The sequence below is a fragment of the Callithrix jacchus genome, chromosome 7, assembly GCF_049354715.1.
Source record: "Callithrix jacchus isolate 240 chromosome 7, calJac240_pri, whole genome shotgun sequence".
Lineage (NCBI taxonomy): Eukaryota > Metazoa > Chordata > Mammalia > Primates > Cebidae > Callithrix > Callithrix jacchus.
Window position 1 is genome coordinate 154,361,963 of NC_133508.1, and position 25,863 is coordinate 154,387,825.

At 45.3% G+C, this 25,863-nt stretch overlaps 1 protein-coding gene and 2 long non-coding RNA genes across 3 annotated transcripts in view; 2 read left to right on the forward strand and 1 right to left on the reverse strand.

Moving 5' to 3' along the window:
- Positions 1-3,291: 3,291 nt before the first annotated feature.
- Positions 3,292-21,080, reverse strand: LOC128928259 (uncharacterized). Its single transcript, XR_008473120.2, has 4 exons — positions 20,941-21,080; positions 7,708-7,805; positions 5,402-5,778; positions 3,292-3,685 (listed from the first exon to the last, which is right to left on the reverse strand). It is a non-coding gene; the product is annotated as an uncharacterized LOC128928259 (long non-coding RNA).
- Positions 16,093-25,863, forward strand: part of ATP1A1 (ATPase Na+/K+ transporting subunit alpha 1) — a 31,649-nt gene continuing 21,878 nt past the window's right edge. Inside the window, exon 1 of the mRNA XM_002751282.7 lies at positions 16,093-16,372. Coding sequence (XP_002751328.1) covers positions 16,361-16,372 — 12 coding nt within the window. The 5' untranslated portion in view covers positions 16,093-16,360. The remainder of the gene's footprint in view (positions 16,373-25,863) is intronic.
- Positions 16,886-25,540, forward strand: LOC144577081 (uncharacterized). The gene is made up of 2 exons (XR_013520364.1): positions 16,886-21,287; positions 23,426-25,540. It is a non-coding gene; the product is annotated as an uncharacterized LOC144577081 (long non-coding RNA).

Below are 25,863 nucleotides of genomic sequence, written 5' to 3' on the forward strand. Positions count from 1 at the left end.
CTGCTGCACCCTTTTCTGTCAAATACACACACCAAAAATCATCCATGTACTTCAGGATGGGCCCTTATCCTGAAAAACTCTTTCATGAACCTCCTTGCAAATTTACCGTACTTACTATTTTATATGAGGATCAGAGAAACTGTCCATAGAGAGAAATTTTCTTTCCTTTTTTTGAGACAAGGCCTTGCTCTGTCACCCAGGATGGAGGGCAGAGGCATGATCTTGGCTCACTGCAACTTCTGCCTCCCATGTTTAAGTGATTCTCCTACCTCAGCCTCCCAGGTAGCTGAGACTACAGGCATGCACTGCCATGTTCAGCTAGCTTTTGTATTTTTAGTAGAGGGGGGGCTTTGCGATATTGACCAGGCTGGTCTTGAACTCCTAGCCTTAAGGGATCCACCAGCCTCGGCCTCTCAAGAGAAATTTTTAGTTTCCACTTATGGACAGTTTCTCTGAGGCATGGACTCAGGAAGGAGATTGCTGAGTCATAGGATCATAGATACGTGATTTCTATAAAAATTGCCATATTGCTTTCTGGAAGAGCTACAGTAATTTACCTTCCCATACCAGTAGGGCAAAGGATTTGTTCCAACTTACACTCAATAGCACTTGGTGTTGTCTGACTGTATAGTTTTCGCTGATCTGATGGATGTGAAGTACCGTCTTAATAGTGCTCTGTTGTGCTGTTCTCTGACTGATCATTAGGTTGAATATTGAGATTATTAATTACTCAGGATTCCCCTTCTGTGAATTGCCTATCCACATCCATTGTCTTTCTTTCTATCACTTTTTTCTATCTTTTTTTTATTACTGATTTGCATGAATCTCCTGTACATTCTAGCTATTGATACCTTGAAAGTTTTAGGAATTACGAAGACTTTTAGACTGTCACTAGTCACTTGTCACTATTAACTGTGTTTGCGATGCCCTTCATCGAACCTTTCAGTTTTGATTATTGCACAATTCATCAATTTGTTTCTTGACAGCTTGAGAATATGAGGCTTTATTTAATAATTTCTCTACCACCCAAGGGCAAACAGATATTCCCCTACATTTCTTCTACTAACTTTGTAGGTTGCCTTTCACATTTTGAAATTCATCCATTAGAGCTTTTTTTTAGATGGGTCACTATAGGGATTTAACTGTATTTTTCTCCCTATAGAAACATTTTTCTCTGAAGTATTTTCTAAATGACCTTTTCTTTTCCTATGCACTTGTAAAGCTGTCCCCATCATTACTTATTTTTCATAGATGCACAGTTTGATTTGGGGACTTTTCATTTTTCTTTTTCTTTTTGAGATAGAATCTCACTCCGTCACCAGTCACCAGGCTGGAGCGCAGTGGCGCGACCTCGGCTCACTGCAACCTCCGCCTCCCGGGTTCAAGCAATTCTCCTGCCTTAGCCTCCCAAGCAGCTGGGACTACAGGCATGCGCCACCACGCCCAGCTAATTTTTTTTTTTTTTTTTTTTTTTTTGTATTTTTAGTAGAGACAGGGTTTCACCATGTTGGCCAGGATGGGCTCGATCTCTTAACCTCGTGATCCGCCCGCCTCAGCCTCCCAAAGTGCTGGGATTATAGGCGTGAGCCGCCGCGCCAGGCCCGGACTTTTCATTTTTCTCTTTGGTCTCTTTGCTCATTCTGCACCTAAACTTTGTAACTTCAGTTACTATATCTTTCTCAAATCTCATTTTCTAGTAAAATGGTTCTATTCTTTTGTTCTTTTTCAAAATTGCTTAGTTCCTCTAGAGCCTTTACTCTTTCATATAAAATGTAAAATCAGTTTACCATAATTTCAGAAATTCCTACTGTGATTTTGATTGGAACTGTCATGAAATATATAAAACCATCTGGGGACAAATGGCATAATAGCAATAATAAATTGCCCTAGTCATGTTTTTAGGTCTTTTCTTTTTTCCTTTAATAGAGCAATGGAGCTAATTTTTTTCAGTAAAGATTCATACATTCTTTATTACTATAATACCAGACACTGTTGACGTTTCAGTAAATTATATCTTTATATACCATTTTATAAATTCATGCTATATTTCATATTCGTACCCCCGTGGTCTCTTCAAGGTTGCATATGAGGAGAGGGAGCCAACACCTGAGGGATGTACCCTCTTGTTTGTAATCATATTTAATATCTATATATTCATGCATATATTCAGTGTCTTGTTCCATTGGTAACTAGTGGTCCTAGTGAAACTGGAATCTTCATTAAGATGGTTACCTGAATACTCGATTTCATATTACTTTCCTAAAGACCTAGTTGAGCGCTGGAAGGAGACAGCTGCAGCCTGAGAGGTGGTACACAGTTGAACTGAAATAAAAAGACTTGAGTGAAATCTCTTCTGTACCTCTGACTCTGAGCCAGGCCATAAACTCTCTGAATCTCATCTTCCCCATTCCTAACACATGATTAATGAGCTTGTCACAAAAATGCAAAGAGAAAATAGATTTATCATACACAGAGTTTGACACATGGGACCAATGCCCTGCTATTTTAATCTAGAAGCAAGAAATGCTTAAATCAGCTACAGCCAAGGGAAGAGTAATGGCAGGAAAGCATTATAAACTCCAAAAACTGTTCCAGTGATTAAAAATTACTACCAGTTACTCCAGTCAAGGACATCAAAGAAAATGTATCATCATGTCTCCAGATAACATGTGCATTCATCACTTGTGGCTTAAAAAGGAAGTTCTCAGCAGCCTGAAAACCATCACTGGCCCTGGACTTCCTAAAGCAGCCCAAGACACGTTTTCTCTGGAAATCTGGTCTTTTGTGTGAGGGTGAAAGCTACTGTGGATGATGCAATACTTTTCCTCTGCAAAGAGATGATTTTAGCAGAATCTCAAATAGCACAATAGAATTATCTGTATTCAAATGCAAATATGCACATTTAAAAATATAATTGAAACAAACAGGGATCCCTTTTATTTCCAACCTTATCTTGTATTTCCTTAAGGGAGATACTGGGATGAAAGATGATTGTAAAGTGAATGTAGATTTGTAAGAAGTAGGCTATCATGAGAAAGGCTGGCGGTGTGGAGCCCCTGCAAACCCTTCCCAGGGCCCCAAAGCAGAAAGGACAGAGGAAAGGCATTAGATTAAGCTATGAGAGTCATGGCAGGAAGGGGATTTGGAGAATGAAACTTGCAACACTCAGGTTGAAAGACTGAAGGTAAATGACTGGGCACTTCTTCAAAAGCCACCCTCCCTGACCACGCTAACAAAAACATTCCCTGCACCACCCGCCTCCTCCCAAGTGACTCGGTCATACCACCACCTCTTGCTTCACGGTCCTCTTCCAGCTGGTCACTGTGTTATATTATCCTGCTTATTTGTTTGCTTGCGTTGCTATTATTTATCCCTTCCACTAGGGTGGAAACTCTAGAGGAACAGGGATGTGACCTGTCTTGTGGATGTCCCTCCATCCGTGCGAGGCACAGAATGGACATTCAATAAATGCTATTTGAATGAACAAAGCAAGTCCAGATCTATCAGAAATGAGGTAATAGCTGTTTCTTAATTGTTTATACATCACACATGGGCATGAGCTGACCTTTCTGGTTGGAAGTAAAATTAGAGGATGGAAGCTTGCTATAAGATGCGTTCATGGAACAAACAACGGTTCAGGTAAGTGCCATCTCAAGCAGTGCTTTGAATCGAGCTGCCTGTAACCCTGGCGGAAAAAAAAAAAAGGATGACCATACATTGGCCCTGACCTGTGAATCCACACATTCCTGGGTTTATCTTTCAGATCATTATTGTGGAGTAATATGAGATATAGAGCCTATGCCAATGGCCTTGAATAGATGAGTAATGCAACAAGCCACAAAGTTCTTAAAAGAAAGCCTGAGTGTATCTCTTCATTCTCTTGTGCGTCTCTAGCCTATTTCCTTTACATGTGGTGGCTGGAGTTGTGGGGGGAGAATTTCTATAAAGTAATAATCAATTGTTCTGTTTTTCCTTTGCTCATATCCCTCTCATTTTATTTTTCGAGGGAGAGAATGAAGAGAATAGGACTGGAAAAATGTTGCTCTAATGAAACCACATTTTTTTTAAAAAAAAAGAAAGTGATAACGCTAAAACCATAAGGCAAACCAGCAGGGGGTGTTCAAGATAAAATCACCACTCGGAAGTCAATGGAAATGCAGTTACAGGCAATTACTGCATGTTCTCTGTGTTTCTTATAAGTGAATTGACCTTTAAAAATAAAATTGCTCTTGATTGTCTTTTAAATCTCATTGTCTGTGTTTCTGAGATTATTTCCAGTTGATGTCCATATATTTTTAAAATCTCCAAATGGATTATTATAAATAATAGTAATTAAAATTTCTTGGGTTATTAACCTTCTCTTAAATTTAAAAAATACCTACGTTGTGTATCTAACAATGAATAAACAAATCGTGGCACAGCCAGGAAGTAGGCTGCTTTAAATGCTGTTTAATTATGAGTGTGATTATAGATAAATTTTGTTTTCTTATATAACTATTTCTCTGCAATTTCTGAGTTCTCTTTAGTAAATATGTCAGTCTAAAAATCAGAAAAAAATATTTGTAATAATGCTCAGATACCTTTGAACAGAACTTTACTTATCTGTAAGGTATTTGTTTTGGTAGGTAAGGAATAGACACTATTCTATTTTAAAATGGAAATACTGAGGCATCATGAAATGCCCTGCTTCTAATCCCATAATTCATGGCAAAGAACTGGAATCTGAAATAGAAACCAACCTCCTGGATCGGCAGGGTTTATAGTCCTCTTTACTTACATAAACCTGGTGAGAAATGCGCAGGGGTACTTTTTCCCTGGGGTCTCTGGGTGGCTGGCCCTGTGGGACTGCTTTCCTCTCTGCACTGGGTGTGTCTGGAGGAGGCCCAGGGTGTGAGTGAGCCCAAGGCTTCCCTTCCCTGGGTCAGTTCTCTCTAACCTTCTAAGGGAAGAGGAGAATCCTGGAATATAGCTCCAGATTTTCAAAACTTTTAAATCATTAGATCTATCTGGTTGAGATCATTTCAGATACAAATGCTACTGTCAGCAAAGGGCAATGTTTCCGTGTTGCTACCCTGCCAGAAGCCTGACTTCAGAATAATTGGGCTCTTGTCTCTTTGAACAATGCTTGAGAACAGGGACGTTGCCTATTTTTTTCCAATGACTCCTAAACAAGTCCTCAATACGGAGACATTATGCTCATCATGAAATCTTTGTAAATACGTATTAACTCACTAGTCATTAGCCTTAGAACATTGCACCTGGGAGCACTACTTCACCTTCGGACCTGGTGGACGGCACATGCAATACGTACTGCCTCTCCGCCGTGTGAGATGACGGCACATTCATCAGATGTGGGGTCTCTGAATTTCCATTTGGTGAATCAGTAAATCTTTTCACTTACTTTAAAGCGGCTCTTTTCTCTTTCTGAAGTGCCAAATGACAACTATGTGTTTCTTTTGGTCCAGGCTCTTTTTTTTTTTTTTTTGAGACGGAGTTTCTCTCTTGTTACCCAGGCTAGAGTGCAATGGCACGATCTCGGCTCACCACAGCCTCCGCCTCCTGGGTTCAGGCAATTCTCCTGCCTCAGCCTCCCGAGTAGCTGGGATTACAGGCACGTGCCACCGTGCCCAGCTAATTTTTCATATTTTTAGTAGAGACGGGGTTTCACCATGTTGACCAGGATGGTCTCGATCTCTTGACCTTGTGATCCACCCGCCTTGGCCTCCCAAAGTGCTGGGATTACAGGCGTGATCCACCGAGCCCGGCTTGGTCCTGGCTCTTAATACACAAACAAAAAAAAAAGGTTGGTTACTTGGACCCACCCATAGAGATTTGGCTTTAACCATTCCCAAATGAGGTGCAGGCATTGGCATTTTTAAAAATCTCTTTTGATAATCCTAAGGCTCAGCCAGGGTTGGGAACTACTGATTTAAACTGTGAATCTTTGTGAATCTTTGCCTCTATGACATATTTAGTATCTGTGATTTATCTGATGCCAAGTCTTTGGTCAAGAATGCAACATCCAATTATAACACAGATCCCACGGGTAAGATCAGTTTTAGGATTTTCCATGTGGTTTCCAGAAATGTACTGCAGTATTGTTGGATATTTTATATTTGGCCAACGTTCCAATACCCTCAAAAAAAGTACCTAGGAGAGACCTGTTTCCTTGATGTTTGTAGAGGTTGTGGGAGTACCCAGGAAAAATCACAATATGGGTCTCCTACAAAAACCTAATCTTTTATCATCAATGGGGGAGCCTGGACGAGGAAAATGAGGTTACCTAAGGAATCTCTGATGCCTGTGTTGAAAGAGGGGAGTTTTGCTGCTCAGGCAATAGCCCCTGTCCCTACAGTACTGGGATTCCAGGTCCCTCCAGCTTCCCTGCATCCCTGTCCAGCGAGTGGACCTAGAATCAGTACTTTTCCCGCCACCACCCTATTCCAAAGCATGGAGAAGCTGAGTTTTTTGAACTCTAAGCAAGGATCCAGATGTGGGAAGATGGAGCCTTATCTGATTAGAGCCAGGAGAAGAGGATCTTCTACCTTAGAGATGTGGCTAGAAGGATGCCGTGGCATCAGAGAGAGAAGCAAGAGTGGGCCAAGGAACCAGGAGAGTTGGGATACTGCCCATTTGGCAAGAAGGAGGAGAATGAAGAGACAATACTGTCTCAGAGGCTTAAAATGTTAGTGATTCGGCTGGGTGCGGTGGCTCAAGCCTGTAATCCCAGCACTTTGGGAGGCCGAGGCGGGTGGATCACGAGGTCAAGAGATCGAGACCATCCTGGTCAACGTGGTGAAACCCCGTCTCTACTAAAAAAATACAAAAAATTAGCTGGGCATGGTGGCGCGCGCTTGTAATCCCAGCTACTCAGGAGGCTGAGGCAGGAGAATTGCCTGAACCCAGGAGGCGGAGGTTGCGGTGAGCCGAGATCACACCATTGCACTCCAGCCTGGGTAAAAAAAGCGAAACTCTGTCTCAAAAAAAAAAAAAAAAAGTGAGTGATTCAAGATCGCTGCTGAGAGTCTTACTGGACAGAAGTTGGTTTTGAGGAGGAAGCTCATGAATTTAAATGCCTGAGGACAGGATACTGTGGATGGAATAATATTATGGCACTTTTTCAAATTTAGGCAAGTGGACCTTTATTGGATTAGGAAAGGAGGTTGTGAGGCTGAGGGAGCATACGTGAGCCTGCTGGGAGTTGGTCCAGGCTACATGAGGCTGCGTTAACCTCACTCTCCATCCCCAGTATCTGAGCTGGCCTGCTCCAGCCGCACACCAGGCCCACGACCTCAAGCCATTGCCCCTCCCTGTCCTCATCAGAATTTGATTGTAGGATCCTCCTGGTCTCCTTGGCTTCCACTGGAGCCAAGATGGCCATGGAGTAGAGCTGAGCAATATAACCCAGTAGCCTGAGGAGCCCCTGTGCTGCAGGTGTGAGGCAGGGCCCAGGGGACCATCATTGGAGGGAGAAGTGGCTTCCCAGGAAAGAAGCTGAGTGAGCTAATCCTGAGCCTGGAAACACCATGAAAAAAAATTTAATTTAATCTTACCTTACAAGGCTGGGGGTGGTGGCTCACACCTGTATTCCCAGCACTTTGAGAAGCCAAGGCTGTAGACAGATCACTTGAGGCCATGAGTTTGAGACCAACCTGGCCAACACAGCAAAACCCCATCTCTACTAAAATTATGTGTGGTGGCACATACCTGTAATCCCAGCTACTTGGGAAGCTGAGGAATGAGAATCACTTGAACCCGGGAAGCAGAGGTTGCAGTGAGTCGAGATCGAACCATTGCACTGCAGCCTGAGTGACAGAGCAAGACTCCATCTCAAAATAATGATAATAATAACAATACTTTTATCTTGATATCATTTTGTTAAAAGGAAGATGATTCCACGAATTATCCCAACTTGAAAACTATGTGTGTGTGTGTGTGTGTGTGTGTGTGTGTGTGTGACTTATATAAGTACCCAGGGCATCATGGAAAATTCTGTTTGAAAAGAGCTGGTCTTTTAAATTACATGTTTTGGATAAGCCTCATTTTTTTGTTTAGAAGCAAAACATTTCTGCTCTCCTGGCTCTTTTCTGGTGGCCCTGAAGCTAAGGAAACAGTGTGGTGCAGTGGAAAGAGAAGGGACTGGGGATGTCGCACATTCAGCAGCAGCTCTGTGACCCTGGAGAAATCACGTGTACCCACTCAGCATCAATCCCACCCTGTAAAAGAGGAGGGGAGACCAGATTATTTCTGGTGTAGAATTCTCATTCCGTAAGCTCAGTGTGGAGCTTTGTAAAACCCAACCTACTTGTGAACAAGAGTTCTATCCCATGCATAGCTACCCCCAATTCTTGAATCCAGTGTTGCCTCAGGGAAGCTCCCAATTGCACTCAATTCTGCTGCAGACATTTCAGACACATGGAAAATGGACTCAGAGGACTTGCTCAAGACCACCCAAGTTCAGAGCAGCTCTGTTTTATGCTGTGTGTTATCCTGGCAAACCAAACAGACCATCGGCTCTGGCTGTGCACGTGGATGGTCAGCATTGTTGGCCCAGACAGCTCTGGCTGGGCGGGGGGTGGGATGCATGCAAAGCTCCTGACTCCATTTTTCTTCGTAGGGGAGAGTCTGAGGGAGGGGAATAGGTCGGCAACTTCCGCAAACCGTTGCTGCTGCATGATTGTACCTCCCCTGGAGGAACGGGAGTAACTGGCAATGAAGAAGGCAGCAGAGAAGGATAGGATTTGGCACCCAAACCTGAGCTACATCCTTGACATCTCTCCCAGGCTGCCCTCTCCTCTCTCCACTATCGGAGGAGCTGGAAACACTCAGCCTCTTGAATCCTCTAGGAGAGCAAGGTGATTGAAGCCACACATGTTTCGGTGACATGGATGTCCAAACAGGAAGCCAAAGGGAACTGGTTTTGCAATTTTTGTTTTTTTAAGGCAGCATGTGGCTAGGAGTGGACCAGACCAATCATCACTGCTACAATTTTACGTGTCTGCAGCCTAAGAAATCTACCATGCATTGAGGTAACCTGATATAAAACCGCTTTCACTATTTTGAAATTAAGGTTTCTCCACTGCTCAGGGAAAGTGAGCCTGTGTTTAGAAGTCAATGCAGGACCTTAGCTGACACTTCCATACCTGCCAGGAGCCGCTGATGTGAACCAGGTGGCCTGCTTCAAGCAGAATTCAATTACCCAGATGGCAGCTCTTTCTTAATTCAAAACTTTAACAGCGGTTTTTTTTTCCATTATGAAAAATGTGAGGGGAAAAATAATACATTGAGTTTGAGCACTTCTGGTTTATGAGATTAGAGGGAGGGGAAGGAACTGGGTCCCCGGCCTCTGAAGCTCCCTGCAGTTCCAGCCGGCAGCACTGTGTCTGTCCCACTCGGCTTCTTCGAGCAGGAGTCATGGTCCTGAAACTCAGTCTCCTCTTGAGTTTGTTGTTAGGAAGCTAGATTAACTCTCCCTCCCTAATTAGTGATTGCATTAGCAGATGGTATCTTGTTTTTAAGGAAAAAGGAAAAAGAAGAAAAGGTTTTAAATTGCATTTGGAGACAATGCTTGCTTTCTCCCGAGGTAGCCCATGCAGTGTAGATCCTGGATATTCAGGCTTCTTATTCTGAAGGTGAAAATCAATCAGCTGGGCTGCGGCTGTGATGTTTTAGTGGGCTTATTTTCCCAGTCCTCGCCTGAGGTTTGGTAATAACCAGACCAGTTCAGACAGGTGGAGTGCTGACGGACCTATACCACCCAGCTCGGTGCACTCAGCTGTGTTTCAGTAGATGGGTTCTTCTTTGGTTAAAGGAGATTGCTGTGGGAAGAGGTGAGCCAGCGTAGATTCTGCTCTCATTCTCTCCTCTTGTAGACACATTTTTGAGGCTGCCTTCATTCTTCCTTGGACCTTATTTCTCCCAGGCTGAATAAGAATTTGAAATCAAGACAACATCACTGCTGGCACTCTTTCAACAGTGACTACATGGCCGGCAAAGTTCTAGGGCTTTAAGTATATCGTGTCAATTGCTTCTCATAGCAACCCACTGGTAGAGTTACTAAGTTAGATCGTTTTTCTAGATAAAAAGCTTCGTGTTTACGTGCGTTGTTTGAAGAAGGTAGTTAGTTGGAATCCTGTCATGTGATCAACTACTTTGGGTCCACCACCTCCCTCACCACCATTGCTCACCTCCTACCATCCCCTTCATTACCACCACCTCCCTCTCTGTCTCCACTGCTGTCTCTAACACCATGTCCATGACTGGATGTCAAATGTTAAGTTGACAGGGACTTGTCAAAAAAGAAAAGCAGAGATGTAGAGATGTGTTAGGCAGGGACTTGAGCTATTTGGACCATTTTTTTTTTTTTTTTTTTTTGAGGTGGGTCCCACTATATCGCTCAGGCTGGTCTCGAATTCTTGACCTCAAGTGACCCTCGCACCTAAGTAGTTGGACAACTGAAGTGAAATTATTCATTAACTTGGCCTCTTCCTTCTTTTCTGTGTCCTTTATGATTTCCATCTTCATATGTGAGATTGCTCACCAGGTGGCTTAACATTTCTTCAGTCACTGGGGTTGCATCAAGCACTGGTGTGAAGAGAAGTAGACACCAACAAAGTCCTTGGCCTGTTTGGAATTTGGCTTAGCAAGAAACACCGGGAAATCAGATAAATGCCTGGGCCTTCCCGGCAAATTGAACTGTCTTCTGAGGCTGGGGAGTTGCATGTTGACCAATTGTTAAAATTATGTCCTAATTCCAGTTTTTCATCATATCCAGCAATTTGAAAGCTTCTGTGCAAGGGAAGGAGTAGATTATAGGGACGGTAATGGGCATTAAGGCATGCTGCATGTGTGTGCACAAGAAAAGGAAGAAGATAAAATCAGCATACTGTGACAAAAATACACAAGGAGATACAGGTATCTTGAGATTCTGAATTAAATAACGTGATCAGAGAAGCTTTCACAAATGTGCTGGCTATGAGGGCATATCTACTGGAGAAATCTTTCCAAAGCACAATTCTGATCATACCAGGCCTCTGCTTAGAACCCCACAGTGTCTCCCTATGGCCCACAGGATAAAGTGCAAGCCCTCTGATGACATCCAAGTCCCCCACAATCTGGACTCTGCTCACCTCTCCAAGCTTACCTCCTGCTGCCATCCCTCTCACAGCTAGGCTCTAGCCATTTTAACTTACTGGCCAGTCCTCCAGCACTCAGTCTGTTTCTGTCCTGAAGACCTTGCCCATGTGCTACTTCTGCTTGCATCCCCCTGGTCCCACCTAACATGCTGCCCATCCAGTGAATTCCTCTCCATCTTTCAAGATCCCTCCAGGGAAGCCTTTCCCACTCTGCAGGCGGAGCTGGCCGCTTCTTCCTCCATGCCCTCGTGAAGGCCTGCACAGACACAGCACCTCTCACTGTGTTACTGATGTCTCTTTGCATGTCTGTCTTTGGGCCAGATGGTGAGCTATTCGAGGGTAGAGAGTGTGTCTTAGTTATCTCCATACAGCTGCAACAGGCTCTGTGCTAGGCTCAGAGTAGATACTCGATGATGTTTGTTCTGATTTTTCACATAAACTAGTTTTTACTTCTGTTAAACACTGTATAGTACCGGAGTTAAGGGCTGGAGTATGCTCTTTATAAGATGGGGAAAAAAGAGGGGACCCTTCTTAGGGGCTTATTTGTAGAAGTCCACATGTAGAGGTCACCATCACCAAAATGGAATCCTCCAGAGTAAAACATAAGCTGATAAAAATGAATTGAGCTGGTTACTATTTTTGCGCCTGGCCTACTTTTTGGTTACTTCTGCTGTTGCAAAAACTTCCATTCTTATAAATGAACCAAACCACTTTTTGATGGTTTTGTATTCTGTTCTCTTAAGGTAGTGCTTTACTGAAGCGACAATCTATACGGTCTCTGAAACCCAGCTTTAGTACAAAGGCATCTATGGAAGAGTATTGTTCTCAGTAGGACCAGCGTCCACAGAACTCTCTCAATTGTTTTCCCATGGAAGAGTTTAAGGCCAAGAACAGCAAATCTATCCACCATGATGATGGCACTTAGCTCCTTAGTGCTTGTGGTTGTACTCCCTGGAGAGCAGGAAGGGTTAGATGCCAGTTACCTCCTGCCACCTCTTCCCAGCTTTGGGCTTGCCCTTGCTGAGCAGTAAGCCTGCCTGAACCTGTATCTCTACTGGCTGGATGGAGATGGGACTCTGGCAGTAGAATATTTTTCAGTCCAGATCTCTTCTTTGTTACCATTTGATTTTTTTTTTTTTCCCAATGCCTCGGTGGTTGTTGATTTGCAGAAAACAACAGGTGACTTTTTAAATGCAGGATATTGTAACTTCACATAGTGTTGTGAACTAGGGTGAGGGGAGTAGAACTGTATGGGGGAGATTTGTAAAGGAGAAGACAGAAGGCTGGCTCCGGATCTGGTATAAAACACATGGGAAACAACTGAAGAATCCTTTATCACTGTTTTATTTACAAAGACTGCTATTAATAAGAGCAAACGGTTTAAAGGGCAGCTGGGTTAAAGGGATGCTGAGTAAAATACCAAGGACTTGACTCTGTCGTGGCTGATGATAACCTGTGAGAGGACCAAGTAAACGCTGACTCTTCCAAATTTCCCAATTTCCCAGAGGCATAACTTGAAGTCTTCAACCACCATTAACAGGAGAAAATATATTTAAGAGAATACTAAGGAGCTTTCAGAAGGATTAAGAAATGGCTGGGTTCGGTGGCTCACACCTGTAATCCCAGCACTTTGGGAAGCCGAGGTGGGCAGATCCCTTGAAGTCAGGAGTTTGAAAACAGCCTGGCCAACGTGATGAAACCCTGTGTCTACTGAAAATATAAAAATTAGCTGAATGTGGTGGTGCCTGCCTTTAATCCAAGCTACTCAGAAGGCTGAGGCACACAAATTGCTTGAACCTGGGAGGTGGAGGTTTCAGTGAGCCAAGATTGTGCCACTGCACTCCAGCTTGGGTGATACAGTGAGACTCCCTCCCTGGGGGAAGAAAAAAAAAAAAAAAAGAAATGAGTAAAAATGGAGTCTGAGAGGAAAAGTTATAGGATTCAGAATTATTTAGCTGACAGACTTTGATAGTCAGCAATGCACGCAGAACTGTGCTTTTAAAGACAGGTGATATGTCTGCTGCCGAACAGAAGAAAAGAAAACAGATTTGCAATGGAGGCATAGATAATGGCTAGGAGGAGCTTTGGATGATGAAGACAGTTAACTTTAAGGCAGCAAGAGTGGACTTCTGGGTAATGTGGAAAATTCTGGGTAACACGGGAAATAGGTAAAGGATAAAAAGGCATGCTTATGACTGTTTCCATGCTAACTCCGGAGCACGCAAAGCCAAACACAATGCTGTTCTCCCAATCTCTAGCTCAAAGAGCCCCCACGTTTTTGCATCCTCTGGAAAATGCTAAGTTGGTGTGGGCTCCAACTCATATTTTAAAGCTCTTCATTGCAATGGTGTGTTTATTCAATTCAGCAGATACTCAAAGTGCTCGCATTCTTGGCTCAGAAGAGTGACTTGCATCATATTTTTCATACATCTGCTGACTCTATTCACAACGACTGGTGCAACCATCTACAGTTGTGATCAAATTCTCCTCGAAGCCATCCATACTTGGCAGCTTTACAGTCTATAAATGCTGAATCTCCAGGCCAACCAGTTTACCTGTGCCCGAGCTAGGAGCTTAAAAAGAGTTAGTTGATAGGATAAGAAGCAGACAGAATAGAGAGGCATTACTTTCTCCACCGTCTCTTCTAGAATCCAAATTTGTCCCCTGTACTGGAGTTAGCAAAGCTACCTGAAAGTCCTGCCACTATTCTTGGAATATTCAGTGCCAATTACTCCCTGGGCCTCAGTTTCTTCATCACGAAATGAGGGGAGCTTGATGTTTCATCGGTAAGGTTTTATTTCATTCAGAAGCCCCTCTTCCAAGGGAAGAAAAGAGGATTTTTCTTAAAAAAAAAAAAAAAAAGACTTTTCCTCCTTTGGTTCCCCATTTTCCAAGGCGTCTCGCTCACATCTGAGATTTCTTTCTGTACCTCAGTCCTGGTCACGCCTTACCTTTTTTCTTTACCTCATAAACTTGTGAGAATTCAAGGGCACTGTGCATCTAAAATTACTGTGTGAAATCACAAGTAAAATGCAGATTGAAGATAATGTTTCTTACATGTTTTGCCCTTTCTTCACACTGGAACACAGCTAGAACTTCGGGATCCTCCTGAAAGGACCTTTGGCAATTTTCAGTTGCCAAAAAAATGGCTCCACAGAAAAAAGAAAATGCCTTGACCTATCAGGGTTGTTTTGTTGAGTGAGTGGATGAGAATTTTACTTATGAAGGGAGCAAGAGGAGATGAGCTGGCAGGAGAAACCTGCATTGTTCCGACCCTTGCTTTATATATTTACTTGTTGCTGCTGCACTTTTCCTATTCGGACCAGCGCCCAAGGAGTAATCTTAAATAAGCTATCTTTAATAAGCAAAGGCGTCTTACAAAGTACAGTAACTGAGGCTATCAAGCATGTTAGAGAAGCATTTTCTAGAAGCTTAGAGATGGATACCCGAACACTCTGTTGAATTAACAGTCTTGGGAATTCTGTTGGGAATTTGGGGCCTCTTCTCCAAGCAGTCAGGGTTTAGAATTCTGACAATTCCTCTGCTCTCCATGGCCTGGAATGATTGAACTAAGTCTCTAGATCACTGGAGGCAACATCAACCCTTAACATACATTTTTGTGGAAGAAGAAAGAGACTCCTAATAAGCAACTGTCTTCCGAGAAGGGATGAGAATCACCCTAATGATGTAACTGACAACACAGTTTCTAGTTTTCCTTTCTTTCCTTCCTTTCCCATTTTTTCCAACTTCATATCCTGATTTGTTTATGTTACATGAATACTTGAAGTTGATAGGGTTGGCTTTAACTTAGGAACCTTTCCTTAGATATTCAATATCCTGGCCTTTCTCAGAGTACTTGACTTTCTGCAAATAACTCTGTTTTTCAAAATGTTGAAGAACTTCAGCCATTGCAACCTCTTGCTAAGAAGCAGAAGCTATAATGAGACAGAAGCCCCAAAGTGCAGTGGGACCAGGGTTCTCCCGGGAGAGGGGTGGTTTCCGGGGCTCCCTTAGAGAACCCAAGGCCGTGCTGGAGATGTTGCCATGACAGGTGGAGGCGTGGAGAGGCACCTGACAAGTCCTCAAACGCCTCCCCCTTGATTTAGCTCCTCTAACTAAAGATATGCTTTCCTTTGGGTTTCAGATTTTTCTTCCCTAAAAAGAGAATCCCTAAACTGGACAAGCAGGTTACATTCACACAATAGCGTGAATGAATTCGCTGGTCGCCCTTTGGATTCTCATTTTGGAATCTTGAAGAAAGAGAGGTGGTGGGAGGAGGGTGCTTGGAACTTCTGGCGAGGCCAGTTCAGATCCATTCCAGCTATGACGGAGCGGAAGGGGATAAGAGGACCCCAAGTCACAGGAGGGACTCGGCGGGTAGCCAGCGCCCGGGGAGGCCATCCGCAGGTGGGCGTGGGGCAAGGATTCCGCAGAGGGGCGGAGTCCCTCAGTCAGGCGCCGGCTGCAATCACACCCGAGTGCCAGCTCCCTCCAGCATCCCCGAGTCCCAGAGGAGATTCCCCAAGCGCTGGAAAAGCCGTTCCGCGCAAGGCTTCTGGTGCCGGGTCGGCGGCGATGGGGCAGCCCAGTTCCGAGACCCTACCGCAGCCACTGCGGACCTCCTGTTCCTACATAGCAGGCAGGTCACGCAGGGCGGCGGGAGGAGGGGCGCGTGAGGGCCAAGGCCGCCGAGTCCCCGCTGCTCAGCCAGCAGGCGCGCCCCGCAGCCCTCCCGGGACGCGGTGGGCACTCTCGCCCCGGTTCCAGGCGTCCTCCGGCCGGGAGCCTGCACTGGCCGCAGCAGGAGCTGTCCGGGCCCGGGGGCGGGGCTTGGGGAGGGGGCGGAGCCAGGCCCGCGGCCGGTGTCAGGTTGCTCCGGTAACGGTGACGTTTCGCGGCGTGGGCGGGGCCAGCACGCAGGTTGCATATTTTAGGAAGTGAGGAGGAGGCGCAGGCTGGAGCTGCGGCGGGGTCTGGGGCGCACGGCAGCGGCGGGAGGAGGCGGACACGTGGCAGCAGCAGCGGTAGCAGCCCCGGCGGCGGCAGCAGCGGCGGCGGCATCGGCCCGAGCCGCCGGCCGCGCTCCCTCCCTCCCGCCCCGCGGCAGCCCTAGCTCCCTCCACTCGGCTCCCCCTGCCCCGCTAGCTCGGCCGGGAGCTGCTCTTTGCTTTTCTCTCTGATTCTCCAGCGACAGGACCCGGCGCCGGGCACCAAGCACCGCCACCATGGGGAAGGGGGTGAGTGTCCGGCGCCCCCGGGGAGGAGGATTGGGGAGCCCTGGAGGGCAAGAGGAGGAAGTCAGGAGGGCGGCTGGGGCCCGCGGGAGGCGGCGGGGAGGAAGCGGCGCGGCGCGGAGTGGGCTGGCAGAGCCGCGCGGCTTAAAAGACGACGCACTTTGGAAATGGAGGGAGCGCAGTAACGGGGGGCGGGGGAAGGGAGAACCGAGAAGCTGGAGCGCTGCATTGCTGGGCGATGCGCCGACCCCGCGTGGGGGCTGCGCGCCGCCGAGGCGGAGCGGGCCGGGGGCTCCGGGGGGCGGTCCTTGGGAAGCCCCGGGGCCGGGAGGAGCGGGGGAGAGCGGCAGCAGGGCGGCCCCGGGACCGAGCCGGCATCCCGGAGCCCGGCTCCCCTCCCCGCGCCCGCCCTCACCTCCTCTCTCCTTCCTTTTCCCTCCGCCCTCCGTGCCCGGAGGAAAGGCGCGCTCCTCCCCTTCCCCTGGGGCGCTCCGCCGGGGCCCCTCCCGGGCCTCCGTTCCCGCCGCGGCCTCGGCGCCGGCAGGGGCAGCCTGCGGGTTCGGGGCTCCTTCTGCCGGAGGCGCTGGGGCTTAGCTGACTTCCCGCAGAGGTGGCCGCCCTCCCCCAAAGAAAAAACTGGCTTCCCCTGAGTGCGGAGCCGGCTGGGCGAGCTGGTGCCAGAAAGGGTGTGTCTTCACCGCCCTAAGATGGCCTTTAATGTATACTTTTGAGAGCTCTTTTGGGCCACTTTCCGTAAACACTGGATGCGCCGGTGCCAACTGGAGTTATCCGACGGTGGGGAGAGGCGTGCAAATTTTTTTTTTTTTGAAGGGATGAACCTTGAAGGAGAATAGGCTCACCCACCAGGGCCTTAGGGTACAGTAAACCCTAAAACGGACTGGAGGCTGTGGGCAGTACGGTGGTAGGAATACTCTGCCGGTTTCCAGCGTCGCGGACGCACCAAAAGGCAGTCAGTCCCTTAAGGAAACGAGGGGTCTTGGGACAGGAGAGTGGCGCGGAGCGCGGTGGAAATATCATCACAACACCGCTTTCCTACATTTCTGTAGCGAAGCCTTGATTCCCGGTAGCTAGCTGCTGCAGGAGACTGGGTCCCGGACTCCAAAGGCCAGTTGAGAAAAATTTACAGAAAATAACCTCGGAATTCATGGGATGAAAGTGACCAGGTCATTAGAATAGAGATGGGAGAAATGCCAGATAGAGTATGCACCTAAAGTAAAATAAATAAATTATTTTTTAAAAAAAAGAATAGAGATGGGAGAGAATCCACTTCGTTGTCTCCAGGCTGTAGCACAGTGCAGACACTGAGTAGGTCTTTGAAGGCCCTGAGGCTTCTGGGTGTAGACCGAGTGTCTGGAGCAGAGGGAGGCTGCACTCTTTGGGGACTCTCTAAATGGGTTTTGAAGGAGGTAATTGAAAGGCTGGTGAGACGAACAGGCGCAGGTGAAATGCACAGCTCGCCTCGCTTTTAAAAGCATATGGAGAGCCGGTCCAGGTCTAGTGGCATCAAAGAGCGGAGTGCCGGGCCTCTCCATTCCCCTAACGGAAACTGGGTTAGTGGCTGTGCCTTTACCACACCATCAAAGCCTTCATCATTCCCTGTAAACAAGCACTTGAAAGCTCATTCGTGGTCTCTCCTCCCTTTTAAAAAAAAAAAAAAAAAAAAAAAATTCCTGAGCTAATTTTGGGGGGTGTGGAGGTCATAGATGTAGGCCCCCGGCCTAGGAAGGTGAAGTGACTTGCTCAAGGTCAAACGGTTGGCTTGTGACAGACCAGGCGTCCCTGATTCTTGAATAGCCTGTGGCCTCAAGCCTGAACATACATTTACTCTTTTAACGTCACCTATACAGAACTCAAAACTTACTCTTCAGATGAAACTAGGGTATTTGTGACGTTGAATTAATAGGCCGTGGAAATGGTTTGGGTAACTAAGTCACGTCTGTATATCTAGATGCCTGCCTTATAACCACACACAGGCACACATGCAGTAGTAACCCGCCCGAATAGTTAGTAGGGCTTCAACCCCGACGGCTTGGAACAAATGTAGGGTGGCTAGCAAACAAGATTAAATTACAGCAGGCGAACACTGGGATGATGAGCTGCTTCGCTGCTGGGTGGGAGTTAGCCTCCTGGGTATTCTGACACATTGAGCATACCTTGAACATGAGGCTACTTTTATGTGTGTTTGTCCTCAGTGACTTACTGTGATCGTCCACATGCTCAGGAGAATATTTCATGTTGGGATTTCTCCACATGGGGATTAAAATGTGGGTGGAGTGGTGACTAAAGCCCAGCTGATAGTTGGTTAAACGGGAAGCCTGTGCCGGGAGCTAATTTTTAAGGTCATTGTAAATTTCTTCCCCTCCTCTCCTCAGCACCGTTTGTGTCCTAGCTTTTGATGATATTTCAGGTGATTTTGTATGTCCTTAAAAGTCTAATTCCTAAGCATTTGTTAAGAAAATGAAAGAACAGCTCTTGCTGAATCATTCCTGGATGAAGTAGGATTTCGTCCCTTTTTTTCTTACTGGGTGTTTTTGCCAGTGACTCGGCTTAAACCTCCAGCTAGGCCTACCACCGGCAACCGTTTTGCTCACCAAAGGTACACACCATAACTGTTTAGAAATGTGAGAACGTTTGTTTTCTCAAGTGTGTAAAAGATGAGGAGGAGGGGGTCTTACCGGGTCTTTCACTGCAGTCTGGATTTAGTTTGATTATTATCACCAAAAAAAAAAAAATAAATCCTAGCTTATGGGTGGTGATTTAAAGAGGAGCAGGGAAAAAAGGTTCCAGGGAAGGTAGCAGGGGGGATGCACATGTCAGCAGAAATCTTGGTTGTATGGTAACGTTATCAGCTGCCCTTTTGGAGCTCAGCTTGCAAGTGTGACTGAAGCTCCTCTGTCTGCTCTAAAGCTAGTACTTTAGACTTAAAGCATTGTAAGGCAGAGGCCTCAGAGTGGAAAGTTGCCCGGGCCTGGCCCGGAGCTAGTGGAGCAGTTACAGGAAGAACTAGTGCCTGGAGCTGGGGGCGTGGAGAAGAGCACTGTGCCTCGCCCTTTGCCTGTCGGTTGTTGAGTGTAACAGTTCCCTGCTTCTTGGGTTCTTTCTGTACCCTTTTATGAGGGTGTATCCCCTTTTAGTAACTTACTGTTTGTTCATTTGTAGTGTTCTCTGCCAGTGAGTTTGTAACACTGTAGTGACTCACCTTCAGGTGGGAGGGTAGGAAAAGAGGGGAGGCCTGCCTCTTAAACCTGGGAAGATGGGGAGAGAGTGGTAAACCTGATAGCCCAAAAAAAAAAAGAAACAAAACAAAAAAATGCCTTTTAAAATCCAATTTGATGTTTGACCAGATGAGGGCTAACACTTAAAATATACAGATTCCTGGGAATGTTATTCCTAAATTGCATTTAAAAATAAAAGTAAATTCAACATTTTATAGCACAGTAGACTTGGCACGCATCCATGCTCCAATCCAGTACCCTCAGTGATTGTTTTCCGATTATTTTAGCAGCTAATGAACAGATAAGTGACTTTCCATTCAAATCAGGCTATGTTCTTTTAAATATATCTAAACTTAAGAAGGGCTTTAACTAAGGATTTGGTATGGTAAAGTAAAATTGGTTTCTTCACTTAAAAATGAACAGGTTTAAAAAAATAAAAGCCCTGAAGCTTCAGTTTCTCATCGGGCTCTTGGATAGAATGTTCATCCTGGGAATCAAGTGAAGTAATCTATGTTCTGTTTATGGAGGGACTGCAATGCCAGCCCGAGTTGTGGCTGTTGTTACGGGGCTGACATAGGTACGGTAATTAGAGCCGAGACAAGATCACATCTTTCCAGACTGGGTTTGCCGTTTGTCAGCAAGCCATTAGCCCTTTCAGAATTAGAGAGCCGTTTTTTCCTTTCACCATGAGAACATATTACGGTTTGAAAATAATGGAAAATACTGTTAATTGCCCTTCATAGGAAAGTCAAGTAGAGGTGTCAGTTGACAAGACTGCGGCTGTTATCTGTGCTCAACAGGCAAATCTGTCTCATAGCATCTTACTGTCTGCTGTCACTTTTCAGGTGAAGGACTTTGTTCATGGTTGATAATCATTTTGAAGTCTTGCAAAATAAAATGGGCTTTTCAGCCTTCTGTGATGAGAGGGAGCCTGAACATTTGTGCTGTGCTGACTTCTAGCTGCCCAGGGCTCTCTGCCAGCCAACAGGCTAGAAGAAGAAACCCGAGTGTCAGATCAGATGGGCTCACAGTAATCAGAGTGGCTGGGTTTGGACAGCAAAACACCAGGCAAAATGTTTCCCATCCCTGCCAGAGCTGTCCAATTCTAGATTACACTGAAAGTACATGTCCAGTACACGACAATGTGCAGTAGAGGGAACTGTAAAACCTACTCACTCGTTTTTAAATCTCTCCTTCATTTATATATTTTGAGGAGAGGATATGGAAGCTAGTCAGGTCTGAGCTTTCCCACGTTGCCATGAATTGGGGGTACGAGAGGAAGTGTGTGTTCTTTGGCTGCAGTCTTAGAGAGACTGTTCTTTGCATGTGACTCACCTCATTAGTTGTGCTGAAATCTGTTGTTGGGCCACAGAAGTTCTTCACGTTTATTTGGTGTTTGGGGTAGCGGATTCTGTCAGGAAAGAGGTACCCTTCACTGTATACTTTCTCTTTGCTTTGGTTCTTATTTGGGTACTGAGCAAAGGAATTTCTGACTAATAGACCTCATTCCTTAGTTCTTTTGTGACTTCACAGTGTCTCTCTGTCTGGTTTTAGACCTCACTCACTCGTTCCTTGGGGATTTATGATGAACTACATCTGCACGTGATCTCTTTCTGGTTTCATTCAAACCGTATTTAGTAACGACTGTCGGCTGTTTCGGTGATTTGAGAAGTTGATTCATGGTAGCTCATGCTTTGTCCTTGGGACTTGTATTGTTTGGGGGCCTGAGAATCAGTGTAAGATTTTGTGGCTCAGTGGGCCTTGCTGTGTGGGTCAGTGGGCCATGATTTCTCTTTCTAGTCTGTTCCCATGTGGGGGCAGGACCCTAATGTGCTTTGGGGGTCATCCTCTTATGTCTTTTATCCTCCACATAATGCTTCCATGGTACCATATTGGTTTTATTTCAACTTATGTGGCATTTCTTTAGGGCCCTGGACAGCCTTTATCCTCTTCAGCCTGGCAGTCATTTTCCTTCCCAGCCTCAGCTTCAGGGTACTAATTGAGGAGTGATCAGCACTTACTGGGAACTGATTCTGTCCTCTCATAACACATATGCTGATAATTAATCAGTTGTCTCTCAAACCGGAGCAGTCTGGCAAAATGAAAAAAAAGAAGGGGGTAAGGTGGTCAGCAAATAGGGGAGTTAAGGAATAAGCAGAAAGTTTTAACTCTTCATAACCCATGTGAGTAAAGTAGAGGTAGAATAGCCCATTGAAGAAACTGAAGTTTTTGTCTGATTGTTCTTAATAATTGTAAAAAACAAAAGCGTATCTAAAGGGCATTGATTCTTTACGCCTTTTCGGATTTTTATTTTTTGAATGATCATGGATGTATACTAACTACTGTAGGTAGGGTAGGTTGGCAGGCTTGTTAAGGATTGGCATCCAGGCAGGCTGGGGAGGAAGGTTAGGTCATGTTCTTCTGGGTTGAGGGAACCTGCTGGCTAGAGCTGTCGCTGTTCTTTGACCCTTGCTGGCTGATGGGCTGCAGCCCAAGTTTGGAGATACTGAACTGGGCTCACAAAGGGACCTACTGCTTTGGCCTCGGTAAATCGCGTACTCCGGCGTGCATATTTGGGTGGGCGAGAGAAGGAAGATGAAGGCATGGTGGCCCCGCAGGGTCAACTCCTCTGCAGAGAACCGCTGCTCCCGCAGTGATGTGCTGCTGCTGGAGCTGGAGAGCAGCCATGGTGCTATGACAGTGTCCTCCCTCGTCCCTGGCCATCCCTGCCTACACAATTCCTTGCACATAAACTAAGCTACTTAGTCGTTTAGGAGCAAATGGAGATGTAATAAACGGGGCCTGATCATTTCTTCACTGTTACTTTCTTTTTCTTTTTCCATGCTAAACTGGAAAAGACTGTTACTTTCTTTAAGTTTTCACTGATAAGATCAAATGAAAAATAAAGCAAAGGAATTTTTTCTTTCAAGGTTTAAAAGAATTTTCGTGGAAAGCGAAAAATGGCAGTAACGTATATGTTAATGAGGACTGAGTTCAGTAACAGCCTTGGTGTGCTGCTTTGAGAACACGTTTACTTCCACACTGTGTTGGATGGTTTTACTTCGTTCATCCAGGAAAACGAGAAAGCACCCCTCCCCCTTACCTTTTGCATTAAGGGTAGCCCAGACTGGGCAGCCTCTAGGAAACCAGCGGGGTCAGAGTGCATCCCCCAACTTTCCTGCTAAGGTGGAATTTGCCAGATTGTGTCCTGAGGTGCCGTTTCTACAATCTTCTTGGTGACTCTGAAACGGGCTGCATTCGGGGCACTTCTTTTTGCTGTCCTTGGGGCCCTTCTTGCGAGTCAAAAGCTTTTGTTTGTGGACTTTGGAAATAGGCCAGTTTTTAGGTGTTTTATTTTTCAGAGTTGATGATTTCTTTACTAATCAGACTATGAAAATGCCATCTGTAGGTTCTTTAATTGGTATACCAAGTGGTATTCCCATTTTAGGGATTAGGAAACTGAGGCTAACAGGCAAAGACTGGTGTTTGGGATGGGTGTGAAGGCCTTCAGTGGTAGCTATAGCTTATGCAGACCTCAAGTGATATACCACTGGGATGGAAGCTCCTGCCTATTTGGGGATAATTTCTACATCTGTCCTATCTCTCCCCAACTCTGTCCCCATTAAATGACTGGCTAATTTCTAAAAAAGAGGAAGGAACATCTTCAGCTCTAGCAGGTCTTGGGGACGTCTCACTCATTGTGAGGACTGTGAGGATTCGATATATATTTTTAAATGAGTGAACCTTGTTACATGTTTTAACCTTGGTTCCTCCTGTCAAGAATTTTCTCATCTCTTGGGCACCTGTTCCCTCTACCCAGATCAAATAGCAGAATCCTTAGTTAATCTTCGACAGGATAGAATCCATGGGAAGCGCAGGATGAAACGGTGACGCTGTCCTAAGCTGTGTCACAGTAGGTAAGCCCCTGTCCTTGCTGCGACTTTCCACTTCCTAAATCAGAATGGAAGGGGGAAAAAAAACCAACCCAACTTCATTTTTAGAAGTGGCCCTTTTGAGAATGTGTAACCTGTTGGGCTTTCCTCAGAGATGCTCACAGGGGTGGGGGTGCCCTTATGCGGAACATAATGAGAGTGAGGATTAATCACTCCCAGTCCTCTGGGGGTGGGGAAGTGACCTTAACTTTCTAATTGAAAAAGTAGGAAGTACGTGCCCAATGCCCAGATGAGCAGGAGGGTCACTGTAGTTGATGAGGAAACACGGTAGGTATCATTCACCCTTCCTGTGACTTTTGTTTTTCCCAAATGCCCTAAGGCACTGTTTACAATAGCAAAGACTTGGAACTCAAATGCCCATCGATGATAGACTGGACAGGGAAAATGTGGCACATATACACCATGGAATATTATGCAGCCATCAAAAACGATGAGTTCATGTCCTTTGTAGGGACATGGATCAACCTGGAAACCATCATTCTCAGCAAACTTGACACAAGAACAGAAAATCAAACACTGCATATTCTCACTCATAGGCGGGTGTTGAACAATGAGAACACATGGACACGGGGAGGGGAGCATCATACACTGAGGTCTGTCGGTGGGGGGGGGATCTAGGGGAGGGACAGTGGGGGGTGGGGAGTTGGGGAGGGATAACATGGGGGGAAATGCCAGATATAGGTGATGGGGGGAGGAAGGCAGCAAACCACATTGCCATGTGTGTACCTATGCATGTTCTTCACATGTACCCCAAAACCTAAAACACAATAAAATATGTAAAAAAAAAAAAAAAAAGGTTTAAAAAAGATAATAAAGCAACATTGTCTTACCTGATTCTACCAGTGTTCATCGCACCCAGCGTGCACTCCCTGACTCTGAATTTTGCAGCTTTGAGACTGATAGGTTCCCACCAGGATAAGCTAATATTAAGGTATTATTTTACTTGTGGAGATGAACTGAATTGTATAAGCTGCCTGGTTCCTCTGTACAGACATTGCCTAGTGAAAAAATTAAAGTTTTGAAGAAAAAGCAATTTCACTTGTTAATACTGACCATGTCTCATTCACAAATGGCCTCATTTGAAAACTTTGCCTTACTTGGCATGAATGGCTAAAGAAAAGGGAGAGTTATTAGGGTGTCTAGATTCCCAACTGACTGAGCATTGATAGTGATGAAGCTGTTAGCAAGACATTTATCCTGTAAGTAGGGGTGAAGCTTTGGAACGTGTTCGAAGCCTAGCTGCTCTAGTGGTCCTCTCTCCTCTTCTGGAGTGGAAGATATTGGAAGTCTGAGAATAATCAAAGCATGCAGATGATGAAACTGAGGGGTTATAACTCTGATTTTCATTTATTAAAATATATTTCAATGATATTCAACTTGCTTAGAGAGAATTTGTGAGCTGTATTTTCAAAATCAATATGAAGTGGTCACATAAATCTTGTAAAGATCCTTAGTCAATGTTTTAAAATGGTTTTTAAGTGTCGTGCTTTCTCGTTAAAGGTATGAAGGAAATACTTTAGCTGTGGTTCCTTTCTGATAGATGAGCTGCCTTTCCTTTTTGTTTTATTTGTCCATTTGTACGTGTTATTATTTTTTCGTTTAGACTCTGGCACCAAGAGCTGTACTGAAAGAGGCGCCTACAAATGTAGTTGTTCCATAATGGAGAGAATGTCAAGAATGTTGACTATCTTTAGACCGGCTTCATTAATAGATAAGATGGAAACTAATAACTTTACCCGGTTGGAAGAAGTTACTAGTCAACTAGTCCTGCACACGTGACCACAGAAGTTACAGATGTAAATGATGTGTCACTACATGTGGGCACACCAGTGAACTTGGAGGATTTCTCCTCGGAGTCTTAAGGGGATATGTTTAAATTTATGTGAACACTGTATTTTATTTGCAACTGTGTTAGTTATGACTGAAACGCACATACACTTTCTGATTTTCTTTTCATTTCAGCACAATAAAATGATAATACGGACACATGAGCTCCTAATTATTGCTTTGGTAGCTGGTAATGCACTTAGGATAGTTAGAAATGAGTAAGGGAGAGCCACAAATAACAGGAATAGCGCCACATGTCATGCATTCTAAGAAAATTGTTAATGTCTACTTTTTGGCCTTAAGTTGTCCTTGTGGGAGGCTGCCTGGGGGGAGGTGTCTGGAACAAGGGGGCTTTTCTGCTCCACTAAGCTTTGGAGCACCAAGTTCAGGCTTTGTGTAGGAAAGCTCAGGGATTTTCAACAGGAGTGGGGGAGTGGAGCAATCTAAATTTAAACTATAGAATCAACATTTTCTTTAA